At 39.0% G+C, this 15,634-nt stretch overlaps 1 protein-coding gene across 2 annotated transcripts in view; it reads left to right on the forward strand.

Annotated features, from left to right (window-relative positions):
• Window positions 1-15,634, forward strand: part of src (v-src avian sarcoma (Schmidt-Ruppin A-2) viral oncogene homolog) — a 34,662-nt gene extending 19,028 nt beyond the window's left edge. The window contains exons 2-13 of one of the 2 annotated variants that reach the window (XM_057363060.1): window positions 5,068-5,317; window positions 5,420-5,519; window positions 6,223-6,240; window positions 7,715-7,813; window positions 9,135-9,238; window positions 10,688-10,837; window positions 11,134-11,289; window positions 11,367-11,546; window positions 11,918-11,994; window positions 12,172-12,325; window positions 12,421-12,552; window positions 12,654-15,634. In XM_057363060.1, the coding sequence (XP_057219043.1) occupies window positions 5,077-5,317; window positions 5,420-5,519; window positions 6,223-6,240; window positions 7,715-7,813; window positions 9,135-9,238; window positions 10,688-10,837; window positions 11,134-11,289; window positions 11,367-11,546; window positions 11,918-11,994; window positions 12,172-12,325; window positions 12,421-12,552; window positions 12,654-12,862 (1,620 nt within the window). In that variant the 5' untranslated portion in view covers window positions 5,068-5,076 and the 3' untranslated portion in view covers window positions 12,863-15,634. The remainder of the gene's footprint in view (window positions 1-5,067; window positions 5,318-5,419; window positions 5,520-6,222; window positions 6,241-7,714; window positions 7,814-9,134; window positions 9,239-10,687; window positions 10,838-11,133; window positions 11,290-11,366; window positions 11,547-11,917; window positions 11,995-12,171; window positions 12,326-12,420; window positions 12,553-12,653) is intronic. The other variant, XM_057363062.1, reaches the window with a different exon arrangement.

Below are 15,634 nucleotides of genomic sequence, written 5' to 3' on the forward strand. Positions count from 1 at the left end.
AGCTGCGTTGTGGTCAATTATTTTCAAATAGCTTAATATTTGTCTTTTTTTTTTAAAAGGTTTACTGTATAATTACTGTAAAAAGAAAAGGGAAATGTTCAGGTATTGTGTCGTGTCGGCTCAAAACAAAAGCAAAGTTCAATGGGGTTAGATGAAGTTAACAGGCTTTCTACTCACTTCAACCGTCATGTGCTCTCTGGAATCAGAGTATTAGTCAGGTCATTGTGTTTTTTCATAGTTATGTGCGTAATTTGAAATTCATGATACTGTATTTTCTTCTGCATAATTAAACAAATCTTGGGCATTTCATTAAAGGCCGAATGACGGTGAAGACCCGAGAGTCTTCGGGTGAGATGTGTTTCCACTTTTGTAACACTTGTGTGTCATTCAGAGATGGTTTTGCTTCTGGTTTGTGGTCCTCGATTCAAAAAGAACCTTTAAAAGAGGAAAAATCACAAGCTACATAGAGCAAATACTGACAGTATCACACACTTCAGACTACGGCTCCCGTTGCGTTGAGAACAATGAACACTTTTGTTTCATCTAAGCAAAGCTGAGCTCACGTCGGCAGTTTTTTCTATGACTGAAAAACAATGAGAAAGATAAAATTACCATCAAAACTTGCTGGAAAAGACTTTTTTTTAAATAGCGTGGCTGGAGATTTAGATTCAACCCCAAGTATGATGAAGTCAAAGTGCAAACACTAAACAAAATGATAAAGAATAAAGTGAATGTTTCCACTCCACAGCTGATAATGTGTGTTAACAGGCGCGCGTGTGTTTGTGTAACCACTTGTTCAGGCACGTTGGCTGTGTGTGTGTGTGTGTGTTCATGTTTGTATATCCCAGTGGGGACCTAAACCTGAATACACACCAACTCATGGGGACTCGTGTCACTGTGGGGACCAAAATTGAGGTCCTCATGGGCAAAAAAGCTAATAAATTGTACAGAACAATATTTTTTATAAATCTAAAAATGCAAAAAGTGTTCTATGATCTTTAGGTTTAGGGATAGGGGTAGGGGATAGAATATACAGTTTGTACAGTATAAAAACATTACGCCTATGGACTGTCCCCACGGGGATAGTCAACCAAAGCCTGTGTGTGTGTGTGTGTGTGTGTGTGTGTGTGTGCGTGTGTGTGTCCTACAGTAACTGTATATGCGTGTACCAGCGAGCCTCGGTTGGGACCGTAGACTCTGCGTGCCAACTGCTTTTCCACATGCAAACGAGTCCAGAGGGAGAATATCGACCCGTCAGCCCCCTTACTGCTCCGTGTACTCCACACACAGCTGTCTGTCTCTCTCACGGCTCCAGAATCAATCCTCTGCTTCATCTGATCTGTAGGAATCTCTTCAGCTGTCAGATAACAGCACACATGCTGCCCCGCACCCTCTGTACGCATCTCTCACCCCTCTCACAAAAGACTTCTGTTTTTGTTCCCATGTTAGTCATTTATTTTTTGGTCATTTCAATTAACTGCCTCATTTCTGAAACAAATGATTGAGTTTTTTTTTTTATTGGCATTTAGCTTTTTCTGTTTGTTTGTTTTTGTTTTCATGTCCCATTTTTATTGTGGCCGTTTTTGTCATTTAAATTATTATAATATTTGAGATACTTTTAACCACCAACCAGAAGGGAAGTTGTGGAATCACATGATTGCAGTTTATTTTATTGGCACTAACAAATCATGCACAGAAGACCAAGAATAACACATGCATTTTAGTTTGAATTTGGTTGTATTTGTATATTTTAGTTCATGTTAATTTTAGTCAAATATTTAGCAAATTTATTTATTATTTCATATTTGTTTTTTTATATTCTAAATATTTCAATATTTTTCATTTCCATTTATTTTGAATAAAAAGTGCTCAGTTCTTGCCAACTAAGAATGATAATTATAACAACGTATACAGTATATTAGTGTCCAGGCAAATTGTGTTTTCTTCTAATTTTATGCGTAAAAATGTGGTATTTTAATTGCGCGAGGCCTTTAAATTTGAATGGATTTTGATTGGCTGTCAATGTTTCATCATTAATCGGCTGGAAGAATATCACTCTGAAAGAGATCCCAACGATATCATTCCTGTCTTGTCATTTATATAGATGTGGTTTGGACTCCTCTATTCCCTTAAATTTAGAGTGATAACTTTATGTTTACCGTTATTGTCCTCGTTTTAAACGGGTCATTATTCAAGGGTAAATGCGTGTGAAAACGTCACAATCATGAGTTCTCCACAGTTGACCAGTTAGCCAAAGTGTTCAAACACATGAAACTAACCAGTTTAAGTGAGATGTGTTTTTTTGGCCGGGGGCTGAGTTAGATGTTCCATTGTTTTAGTCCCCTAATTAGTGTTCCACATTCAGTGGGCACAGTGGGACAGTTTGGCCTTAATTTGTGTTCGGATGGAGTTGGATGATTCCCTGATCTAATCCCAGATTTACCAGAGGTTCAGATATGTTTGAGGCTTAAGAAATGTATTTATCCAACACTACCCACAAATATGTGACGTTTGATAAATCCTGATGGATAAGGAAACAGCCCAAAATATTACATCCGAAACATCTGTATAGTCTTTGTTTTGTTGGTGTGCTGTTAAATGAACTACTGTAGCTAGAATTGGTCTGGTGATGATAATAGCTGTCTGCTCGCTCTCTGCTGACACAACACAGCGCAGATGGAATGAACGATTCCCGGGTCCAGTCGCTGTTGTTTACCAGCAAACTTTGATTCTTTACACATGTCAGAATTACATTTCTCTCTTTCTTCCAGTCATCGCTCATGGCATTTAGAGTGACATCGATAAAGGGCGCTTCCGGACCCGACCGCGGCTGTCGGCTTGGAGACGGTTACAATCGGTGCCAAACATTCGCACCTCGCGGGCGAATCGGATGGCTTAAATTTAATGACGCGCCTTTTGCCATTAGTTGTTGTTGTGCCTGGACACTAGTGAGACATCAGTTGCTCTTAGATTACCCAGAATGCACTCTGGTTTATATTGTTTTGGTCTAGTGTAGTCAAAACCAGTCAAATTCAACCTGTAACTTGCGGTTTGGGGTGCTTCAGTAACACCCTAGTTGATGTAAACTGCTAGTTTACCTTTGGCCAGTGTTGTTTAGTATACACATAAAACATTAGCAGATTTTTGATATAGTGCTGTACTTGATCAGTTTGCATCTGACTTGAACTGACGTGAATAGACTTTCAGTCAAGGAAAAAAAGGTTCAGATTCACATCCTATCACTTCAGGGTCAGCGCAGCAGATATCTCGGGGCTTTAATGGACTGTATAGAGTGCCGTATCCCAGCAGCATGTTCAGAACTCCAGTCTTGAGGACCCCCCCGGGTCCTCATCTGCGCTTTGACCCCGCAATCACACTGTTCGTCTGAGATTTGTTCCACTCCGCTGAGTCTGTAACAGCTTCTCGAAGACGTCGCTCTGTGTTAAAGAGCCCTGAGCTGCCAGCCCGCTGGGATTTCTGGGAAAGAGTTTGGCTTTGGAGAATTGACTGTCTCGTGGGCAAGCGGGGGCTTGTGCAGCAGGGATGAGGATCGTGTGTGTCTGCTGGATGAGATTTGTGTGTTTGACAGATAGACGGTATGGAGTAATGCGTGTGTGTGTGTGTGTTGGCAGACAGACAGTATGACATGTGAAGGAATGTGTGCACGTGTGTGTGCGTGTCTGCGGTGGGGGTCTGCAGAAGGATCTTATTGCGTCGGCTGTCACTGGTATGTGAGAGGAAACAGCTGAGAGGTCCTGCGCTCAGCTAAAGCGATGTCAAAGTTCACTAAACAAAACCGAATGCTACTGTGAGTCACACAAACTGACCATTTGGTTTCCCGCAAAGTTTCATTTTGATTTAACGTGTCTGTATAAAGCGCTAAGCGTTCTTTCATTTTCACAGGCTTTTGTGAATCTCTGACCAAGTAGTACATGTGTTCAGTGTTGGGTGTAACTAGTTACTAAGTAATTAGTTACTGTAATTAAATTACTTTTCCTTTGAAAAAGTAAAGTAAGGGATTACTCTATTTTTTTCTGTAATTTAATTACAGTTACTTGAGATGTAATTAAACTAAATACTTTGTGTAATATTTGTGTGTGCAATAGTGGAATTCACATCAAAATTCAAAGTCTAACTTTAAAATCCGTGCTTTAATGTATCATTCTCACATTTGTAATACTTTGTTCAGTTAATAATACTACTTTGTGTAGTTTTATATTATTTATTTGAATACATTAAAAGAGCCGTTTCATGTCTATCCTTGAATCACTTAACTAATCAAGGTTGATGTAGGATATAGAAAGTAATTAGTAATAAGTAATTAAATACTTTTCGGAGAGAGTAATTTGTACAGTAATCTAATTACACTGTTGAATATGTAATTAGTAACTAGTAGTTAATTACTTTTTCAGAGTAACTTGCCCAACACTGCATGTGTTTTAGTTTAAATTCCTGTTAAAGTACCACACATCTCATGCTTCGTTGTTTGTGTTATGAATGTACACGAAACCTCAAATTATGACTTGATAAAGAGTGCTTTGTGATTTTGGCCTGGCGTGTAAATAAATCCCATGAATCTTTTTGAACGAATTGAAGCAGTGAAGTGTTAATGTTGTGCTTTTCTCAGATGAAAGAAACCGTTTGCATGGCTTTATCATAATTTGTGTAAGATTAAAAGCAGTCACTATGATTTGCAATATCAGTATCTCACAAGGTGCATGTACCAGTATCACTGTTACTTAAGAAATAACAGAATATTGCTGGGATACAAACAGTAGTAGGTTGTGAATAATTCATGACATTCATGCATAAACCATGAAGACAGGCTTTTCTCTAGTAACGCCGCTGGAATCAGACAGGTCAAATATTTCTTTGAAGTGTTTTGATGTTAACAATCGCATGAAGGAAGGAATATTCTATATGGAACAAAAATCTAATTCCATATCAAGCGGTGGAAGAAAACGAACAGATCTGTTGGTGGGCTTCTGGCTGGAATGGATGTCAAATCGAACCCATAAACCATTATCGGCACCAAATTTAACAAATTGTTTTGTTTTTTCTCTGCAGGCGTAGGCCATGGGCGCCACAAAGAGCAAACCCAAAGAGACAGGCCAACGCTCCCGTAGTCTAGACGATGGTAATGGAGGACACCACCACAGTCCCAACCAATCATCCTTCACGCCCAGCCGGAGCCCGGCGGTGGACGGAACCAGACGCGGCACCCAGCCCAACATCATCAACGCAGAGCAGGCGCTGTTTGGAGGCGTCAGCTCAACGACCAACAGCATCACCTCTCCTCACCGTGGCACGCTAGCAGGTAACAGACCTCAGTCGGGTCAGACTGTGTGAATCGAGCCCATGACCTTTAAAAATAGAGCTTCGGTATCAAATGCATGTTTTTCTCTCGTTTTATTCATAGGTGGAGTGACCACGTTTGTGGCTTTGTATGACTATGAGTCACGCACTGCTTCTGATTTGTCATTCAGGAAAGGAGAACGACTCCAGATTGTCAATAACACGTAAGGGAAAACACGAACAACAAAAATAACGTCTCCGGAGGGCAATAGACACGCCCCTCGGGTACGCACAGACACACACACCCGTCTTGCATCTGTCTGGGCTCCGGCTGTGCCGGCTGCCGTCCCCCTGAACCACACGTAGCCCCCCTTCCTCTATGGTAACCATAGTAACTGGCTCATTCCGAAGGCTCGCTATTTGTGCGAAATGATGGCTTTTTGTTCTTTTTTGGTCTTCCTGCGCACGGAACGGCTCAGCTGCACCTCCACTTCCCTCTCGGACCAAAGGGAGCGATTTCCTTCCTATCTCCACCTGCGCTTCACTTCCTTATTCTAGTGTACGGCACTGCTGTTTCTGTCTCGCTAACATCCTCTCAGCACAAAGCGACCTGGAGATTTGCTGTTTTTGTTGTGTGACTGCATGGAGGGCAATACACACGAGAGAATCTCCTCAAACAAGTACACATGCAAATCATGGTTTAGCCCAAAACTAAAAGATAAACCAATCCACATTACAGCAATTTTCCCTACAGCGCCGTGATAAACCCAGTCGAGTTCGATAAACAGAGTGTCTTCAGTGCCACTTATGACCCTAAATCTGTTTTTAAAGCCAATGGGATGCTTGTAGCTTCTGCCGTCTGCGTTTAATCTCCAAACACTTTCTCTCCTTTCTCTGTTCTTCTTCATGCTCTCCATCTTTGTGTAGGAGAAAGTTCAACCCCAGGTGGGTAATATTGCTTTTGCCTTTAAATCTATAATGTCCATTTTCTGTGTACTGTATGTGTGTCATTTCACGCCGTCCACCGGGGACTTATCTGTCTGGCTAGAAACTGTGGAAGAGATCCAGAAATAGTGCCACATCGCCTCAAAAGCTCAATCTCATAACTCGCTCAAATTCGTTTTATGTTTGTCCTTCGTGTTGACTTTGTGGTGGAGCTCTTGCTGAATAATCCATTAGACCTTCAGATTGTTAAATACATCCCAGTTTTCATTTTTTTACTACACATGCGAAGTAATTTAGGACTGCATAATGATTAATCGCGAATCGTTTGCAGAATAAAAGTTTTTGTATACATAATTATGTGAATACATATATATATATATATATATATATATACATTTCTGCTTTAATCTAATTACTTAACTGTTTTAATTGTCTTATTTTATTATGAGATTATTATATAACACTTATTTTACTCATGTTTATATACATTTTTATATTTATATATAATTTATATTATATGTAATTATAAATATGTAATATATAAATATGTTTATTCTTAAAATTATACATGCATGTGTGTGTTTTTATATATACATAATTATCATACACAGTACACCAACATATATTATGTAAACAAAAACTTTTATTCTGCAAGCGATTAATCGTTATGCATCCCTTAAGCAATTGGAAGATATGGTAAAAACAGTCTTAAGTGGAGTCTATTTCTGAAGATTCTTAATGTATGCATTCATGCATGTTTGAGCAATACAAAAAAGCATACAAACATGCTTTTAGTGTGTAGTAGAAGTATGTGAATTAGGGTGCAGACTTGAAATGTGAACCGTCAACGTTTTCTACATAATTGAATCACTGAATTCTGTTACCACCTTCTTTTCTTTAAGTTTTTATATGTTTACTCTTCTTATAAGCCGTGCAACAGAAACATCACTGTTCATGTCTTCATCAAAAATTAATTATCATCTGAATTTTGAATGGTGTCGTGCATATAAATAATGTAATTGTATTGTGAGAACATAAATGTGTTTGTGTGTATTTTGTAGCAGTATGGAGTCAAAAATGAGATGATAATGTTGTTTTACAGGCGGTTTTCAGTCACATCAACACTTTGCACACTAAAGCTGAATACTGAATCACTCTTCTAACATTAGATTCATGACTGTGTTTTGTCTAGCAGGTTTAGCACTAAATTGTTCACCCAAAAACAACAATTTTGCTATTACTATCACTGTAAGTGTAATTTGCACATCATTTAGCAAAGATAGTCTGTATACGTATTTAATATCTTCAGACATTTTAATGACTCGTTTGAGGTTCGGGAGTAATTTCAGGATAGGTGACTGAGAAAATGTCTCACCAAATACATTAATGTTAGTCCTTTCAAGGGCGTATCGCAGATGTATGTGTAACAGAAAGTGTGTGTTAACTCAGATTACATGTGTGTGTTCTCTTGTAGGGAGGGTGATTGGTGGCTGGCTCGCTCGCTGACGACAGGAGAGAGCGGCTACATTCCCAGCAATTACGTGGCACCATCCGACTCCATCCAGGCTGAAGAGTAAATCCTCCTCTTGTCTTTGATGTTCTCCTACCTGTTTTTCCTCTCTCCTATCCTCAGAACACACCCCTTACATCTACGTCCAATCAGATCCGCCGGATGCATAACAAACACTCCCTCACAATTATAAAGCATTTGATAAATAAATATTATCGATATTTAGCTAAAGAAAATAATAATGGAAATTAATTATTAGAGTTCCACTCATGTTTCATTTTTGATTTTGATGTTTTATCCCAAACTATATACATTTTTATATTTATTATTATTATTGGATCATTTTTTTATTTATTCATTTTTGTTATATATATTATATTTACGTTGATGAATTTATCCCTTTATAGCGTTCTTCATGCTTCAAAATTAATCAAAATATATATATATTTTATGTTTTAATTCCAAACGATATATATTTTTTATACTAAATATGTTTGTAATATATTTTACTATATATAGTTTTTATTTATTAATTATTATTGGATACTTTTTTATGATTTTTTAAATTTACTTTATATATATTATTTTTATTTATATTTAATTATCTCTTTTGTAGCATACGTCGTATTTCAAAATGTATTCCTTCAACAAAATATTATTGGTTTTCATAACAAACTGTGAGTGTTAACACAGGTTTCTACACATGCAACAGTTCTTGAGTTTGTCTAAACTGGAATGTACTGCATATAAAAATTCCCATAACTTCCACATCCGATGGAAAGATTTCTGAATATGAACCAGATCTTAACCTTCAGCCCTTGTGACATGACCCGTGGAGTGATTCACACGCCTCTTTCTTTATCCAGTGACCTTTTGAGTCCTTCATTTTTTCCTTCATGTTTTTTCTCTTTCTCCTCTTTCATTGTTGAATAATTCTCTCCAATTAATTCATTAGAAAAAACCCTCCACATGCCCTAAAAGCGGTTCTTCTCCTTGATAATCATTAAAGCCATCACTGTTTGTCCCAGGCCCCTGTCTGCTATTGTTGCTCTATAGTTTATCTCTCACACTGTTCCTCTTTTTCAAACCTATAATGACTCATTTTTCCACCCTTGCTTTGCCAGTCATCTCAGATTGACTCTGGAGAAAAGGTAAGAATGAGAGAGAGGTGCCAACGAGCACCGAAGAATAAATGTCACGGGGTCAGGCACATAACCCAAACGCCAATGTTTGAATCCTGAAGGGAATTGAACGTCTTTAACGTGTCATGCGATGTCATTTCCACGGGATGCCTTAAGCTGCGTTTCACGTGAACATCAGAACACGTGATGTTGTGGTTGGTACATCATGGTCACCTTTCTTTTTTGTCTCTCCCTCTCTTCAGGTGGTACCTTGGAAAGATCACACGCAGGGACTCCGAGCGTCTCCTCTTGAGTTTAGACAACAGGAGAGGAACGTTCTTGGTCAGAGAGAGTGAGACCACCAAAGGTGAATAGATACAAACCGTGTGTAACATCTCTTTTACCACACAAGACTAGGAACCAACACAACGCATCTGAGTCCAGATTGGGGAAGTTTGTCCGTGCCTACATTTCAGGTTCTGGAGAACAGGTTACAACAAAGTGCACATTTACTTCTCCTTTCAACTGTTTGTCAGATTCAGTCGTGCTTGAATTTCTCATATGCTTGGGCTTTTATTCATCGTTGGAATGATCTCCGCTCTATGTATGGCTCTGTGAAGCCAGTTGAGCGGGTTCGATGTAACCGATGTTGATGCTTGAGTACACGTGGCTAGGCACGTGAGTTTGCGTAATGGACGTCTTTTGGTTGAGCTGGATGTATAGGGGAATGCAAAGGTCAGGGAAGCGCTTGCAGGAAAGAAGAGAGAAGTAGGTCAACCCGTAGCCGTGCCTGTATAACTGTGAACTGTTCTCATAGTTTATATAGCAAGCGTGAGGGTGGGCGGAGCCTCCGGGCATGTGAGCATGTATTGCTCGGAGTGAGAAGGATGAGTCAAACCCTGAAGCGACAGCACAGAGACACACACGACGAGGGACCGGTGACAAAGAAAGCGTGCATGAATAAATAAACCTTGCCATTAGTGATTGTTGTGTGTGTTTATGATGATGACGACAGCGCCCTCTGCAGACTGACGGATGAAGAACATCAACATTCTCCTCGAAAGCTATTTATTGTTTAATCATGAAAAACTAATTTCTAATTTACATTTGTAGTATTTGTTTGTTATTACTTGGACTTTTGGTCTTGTTTTTTAAATACAATTATATAAACGATCTTAAAAGAAGGAAACAAGGGAAATTTGATGTCTTGCTTTTTAAGACGCAAGATAATCGAACTAGATTTTGTGATATTTTTGCTTAAAATAAGAAGTTGTTATTCAGTGTGGTAAAAAAAATCTACTCAAAAGGGGGAAAACTAATATTCCTTCCTTTTTGTGGTATAAACTGTACAAATTTTAGAACTCTTAAATTAAGAATTTTAGAAAAACTTTGTTTTGAGGTTGGTTGGGTAATTTGGCTTGGAAGACCGGACGAAAAAACTAAAAATATGATTGTTTTTTCGTTGGAGGTATTGGGACTGTTTCACATTTTTTTACATTGATTTCTGATCAAAACTCTAAATAACAGATGTTCATCTTTAAGAATGATCCAATTAAATGAAACTGACAATCAAAAAGAAACAATATTGTAATTTAAATATTCATTAAATAAACACAAAATCCCACAATGTGTGTAATGTTTTGACTGATTTAGCTCAAATAAAATATATATATATATATAAATAAAGTTGCTTTTATTTTTAAACTTGTCTTTTTATAACAATAATGCAGACTTAAGTTTGACCTTCGTGCTGCCCGTTTCGACCTCAACCCTTGCGTTACCACAATCTTCAGTTCTGTTGTATTTTTCTCTTTAGGTGCCTACTGTCTGTCTGTCCTTGACTACGACAACGTCAAAGGCCTAAATGTCAAACATTACAAGATCAGGAAGCTGGACAGCGGGGGATTTTACATCACGTCGCGCACACAGTTCACTACTTTACAGCAGCTGGTCAACCACTATAGACGTGAGTTCATTTCTCTCCCAGCACCAGCTCTCATCTTTGACAGGAAGTGATAGAGTTATTTCTGGAAATGATGAAACTTAGATTGTTAGGAACTGAGTTCAAACTAAAAATAAAGCTATTGCGTGTGAAAATGTTTTAAATTAAGCAGCAGTGATGGAAGTACGAGGAGGTGTTCATAGTTCCCAAACGTTTTTGTAACCAGAGCAAATATATGTTAGATGATAAAAGACATTTACCATTCATACCGTACAGCCAGATCTGTTTAATATCCTTTCTTTTCTCTGTGTCTCTTTCAGAACATGCTGATGGCCTTTGTCACTGTCTGACCGATGTATGTCCAGTGCAAAAGCCTCAAACCACAGGTCTGGCCCGAGACGCCTGGGAGATTCCACGGGACTCTCTCAGACTGGACGTCAAACTGGGCCAGGGCTGTTTTGGAGAAGTCTGGATGGGTAAGACATTTTCTGTCAGAGAGTACTAATTTGATTTAAGACACACTTCCACTTAAAATGTGTTTTATTTCCATCAGGTACGTGGAACGGTACGACAGGCGTGGCCATTAAAACTCTGAAGCCTGGCACCATGTCTCCCGAGGCCTTTTTGCAGGAGGCACAGGTCATGAAGAAACTCCGACATGAGAAGCTCGTGCAGCTGTACGCCGTCGTCTCCGAGGAACCCATCTACATCGTCACCGAGTACATGGGACAAGGTCAGTGATGCTGAGGTCATTCTCCTGTTCTAGAGTCAGTGAGATATTTAAGAATGAATCTCTTCTTTCAGCCAAAACATGGTGTTACTTATATTACCTTAATGCATAAAATGAGAATTATTGAAAGTCACATGAAACAGAAACATAGATTTGATAATCTGGCATTAGAATTTGTTTATTTTTCAATAGAGTGATATGTGACCTTGAGATTTTTGCAAGATTTACCAAGTGTAGTTTTGCCGAAATCTCTGACATAAATGTTTGCAATGAATGCGCATGAATTTAAATATCAACAACGTTTTTGTGAGGTCTGTCAATCAAATGGTAATGAAGATGCCACGCTGTGATTTTTTTCCTCTTTTTCCTCACAGGAAGCCTGTTAGATTTCCTAAAGGGCGACATGGGAAAGATGCTGCGTTTACCTCAGCTGGTGGATATGGCCTCTCAGGTGCTACATCTCTTCTTTGTTGTATTGAAACTTGCGTATAAATAAACGTGCACCTCTTCTGAACCCTACCACTACAATAAATTGTTATACTGTGCATGTAAATAAAAACCTCCTGTGGTTGGACTATAGGGGGCAGCGCTGAGCCCCTCAGCTCTGTAACAAATGCACTGTCCTCAGATTGCCTCCGGTATGGCGTACGTGGAGAGAATGAACTATGTGCACAGGGACCTCAGGGCTGCCAACATCCTGGTGGGTGATAACCTGGTGTGCAAAGTGGCCGACTTTGGTCTCGCCCGACTCATAGAGGACAACGAATACACGGCCAGGCAGGGTGAGCCAAAAATGTTTCTTGCCCTTTACACATTGTGGCCTTAATTGAATTAGTGTGATCATTATAACAAGCCTCTAATATCTGTATGACAACAGGAGCGAAATTCCCCATTAAATGGACAGCACCAGAGGCGGCTCTGTATGGACGCTTTACCATCAAATCTGATGTGTGGTCTTTCGGGGTCTTACTGACAGAGCTGACGACTAAAGGCAGGGTCCCTTATCCAGGTACTACTCTTATTCTAGACATTCCTTTTGCTTAGCTTAAGATCATTTTAGACCACCTTTAGGCCCCATTCTGACTGTTAACCTCGTTTCTCTCTGCTCAGGTATGGTTAACAGGGAAGTTTTGGACCAGGTGGAGCGTGGGTACAGGATGCCCTGTCCCGCCGAGTGCCCGGAGTCCCTGCACGATCTCATGCTGACCTGCTGGCGCAAGGAGCCCGAGGAGAGGCCGACCTTCGAGTATCTTCAGAGCTTCCTGGAAGACTACTTTACCTCTACTGAACCACAATACCAACCAGGAGAAAACCTCTAGACATGCCACGCACCCAGTATGAGAGCAGAGAAACCAGTTTTGGGAAAAGGATGCGTCTCCAAACATTCAGCTGGGAAATTAAGACCTCTTAATTTTGACTTCTCCTTCTGAAGCATCTCTCCCTGTAATTACCGCATGTTTTTTTCCCTTGGCTTTGATTTCAAAACGAGACGGCGCTTTTCTGCATCAGTCGCAAGAAATGCAACCACAAATTGCTTCTTCAGCCATGCAACGGTGCCGTGTTTGCAGATAATCATTTCGAGATGTTATTTTCGTGGCTCTGTGACAAGTCGGCATGATTTTTAGAGGTTTCTTCTTGACCTCGATGTACTGCTGCGGATGATCCAGATCTGTCAATCATACGCTCTGCTCCTCCCCCCACGAACCCTTTCTACTCATTCCACCCTTCTCGAGGCTGTGGGGTCTCCGTGAACCCTCTGACCCTAAACCGCATTTCATCAGAGGAGACGTACGTGACGGATGAGACTTATCACCATCATGAGACGTCCAGCTGATGACGGTACTGCCCTGTACATTTGGGAGACATTTGTGGTTGTGGTAAAGCAACTAAACATTTGTTTTACTCGTCTGATGAACAGATGCTACGATTTAATGTCTTCCACTAGATATCCAGGGTGTGTATTTGAACAAATGTGGTAATTTATGCCTTTTACTGGTAGATATGAAATGTTGTCCTATTATGTTTTCCTTGCATCATCCTGGATAAACTGGAATAAAAATAATGTGATTGGCTAAACACTGGTCACATGACATCTTGGCTTTTATAGATTGGGCGTTTGGACTTGAAACTTTCTTCCTTTTGATATGGACTCATTAAAAACAATCATAAAGAATGTTGGTTTCATTTGATACATTTATTCTTCTCTTCTAGTACTCAGAAAACTACTGATATATTTAGCGACATTTTTCTTAGAGCAGAGGTGACTGTATAGTCCTACTTTGTGTGCCGATACAAAAGAAAAAAAAAGAATTTTGTACTGTTTTATGATGTATAAAATGTATTTTTATTAATGTCATTTTTTTGTATCAAAGAGGGTAAGCAGGCTTTGTAACTAGAACTAAAAGTAGTTCACGCAAAAATAAAAATGACATCGTTTGCTTATCAGCGGTTCAAAGCTGTATGATTTTTCAGTCGACGTCTGACTTGAGAATATTACTTTTCCATAGAATTGTAGTTTCTATCGGATCAAAAAAGGAAAAAAGCATCATTAATGTAGGTCAGATCAATTTCATGCTGTTCAGATCCTTCTGAAGAACTATTACTAAATTTCCTTGCGTGTTCCATACAGTCATACAGCTTTGAAATGGCCACAAACTTAAGTAAATGACAATAAAGCTTCTATTTTTGGGTGAGCTGTTTTTTTAAGTATCACTTTTGTTGAATATGACCATCAAAAGATGACTGAACTGACTCCTCAAACGTGTTAAATGCTTGAATTTCAAATGTTGTCTTATTTTGGCTTTTTGATAAATCGTGACCCGCAAAGTTGCCAGTACGTTACATGCAAAATAGCAATCATTATAACTTCTAATTCAACAAGTAACATGTTTATTGCTACTTAATTTTCAGATCTTTATGTATTAACACTGTAATGTCCCACAGAAAGCCATGAACCCAATCTGTGAGGTGTTTCACGTTAGAATCGAGTGTTAAACAATGCATACCTGATAAGGTCAGTTATAGGCCTACTGAACGCTTACAACCGCCACTGACCTTAAACCAAGCCTGAGAAAGCAAATGCCCCAAAATAATAAAATTACTGCTAAGACGATGTAGTATGAAAATGAATTGAAACGGGATGTTTTTATTGGTTTGCATTCAGAATGGTTTGGAACTGTGAATTGTGGGTAATGTCAAGTGCTGACGCGAATGGCATGCGCGTGAATTGATACTTTCGCTGGAAAATCTGATCTCCATTGACACCTGTCAATATACTGTAAATACTTCATGGTTACTGTAAATATTCTTTTCATATTTATTCCTATACTGTATGTCGCAGGTTAGGGTCGAACAGCTGATCTTTGTTTCGCCCTAAAAACTAGTTTTAGTCAAACTGGTGTTCTGCCCCACAAAGAAATCTTGATCTTTCAGAAATGCAAATGAATTCTCAGAAGTTCTTGTTTATGTAACTGCATAAGTTAGACATGCTGAGTGAGCCAATCGCACGACATGATGTGATCACATGATCTGATTAGGTCCAACTCTTGTATCATTTTCATTACATATTTAACTAAATGTATTTAGTCTTAATTATCCCTTGAGGTTTGACTCACAGCAAACTTAAGTATTGACAGCGACTTTCATTTGATGCTTTTTGTTGCAGCTCTTATTTGCAATAAATGTGCTGTTGCTTTTGACATGATTACTTATTACTGCAATGTTAAACCGCACTGTATACGTCGTTCTGAACGTGATGCGAGACACTGAACTGACAGATTTGATTGACTTGTGAGAAATGAGCCTGCTGTTAGTAAGAACGTTGCAAAGCAAATGACAAATCTTAATAAAAAATGTTTAAAAAAATGGTTAGATCTACAAGTAAACAACACATTGCATTTCTTCAGCATTCAAGCTATGCAGTTGCCTGTCTGTATTACAACTGCATTTGCTCAGAATCGAACCTCAGGTTCGCATTGTAGTTCTGCAACGTCATGGCCTGTATCAAAATAAAAAAGAACACTGAAATGAAATTTGTACTTTCAAAATTTAATTTGAGACAGTGTTTTTTCAAGTGCAATAAACTATGTTTC

Source organism: Triplophysa rosa, linkage group LG21 (genome assembly GCF_024868665.1).
Source record: "Triplophysa rosa linkage group LG21, Trosa_1v2, whole genome shotgun sequence".
Taxonomy (NCBI): Eukaryota; Metazoa; Chordata; class Actinopteri; order Cypriniformes; family Nemacheilidae; genus Triplophysa; species Triplophysa rosa.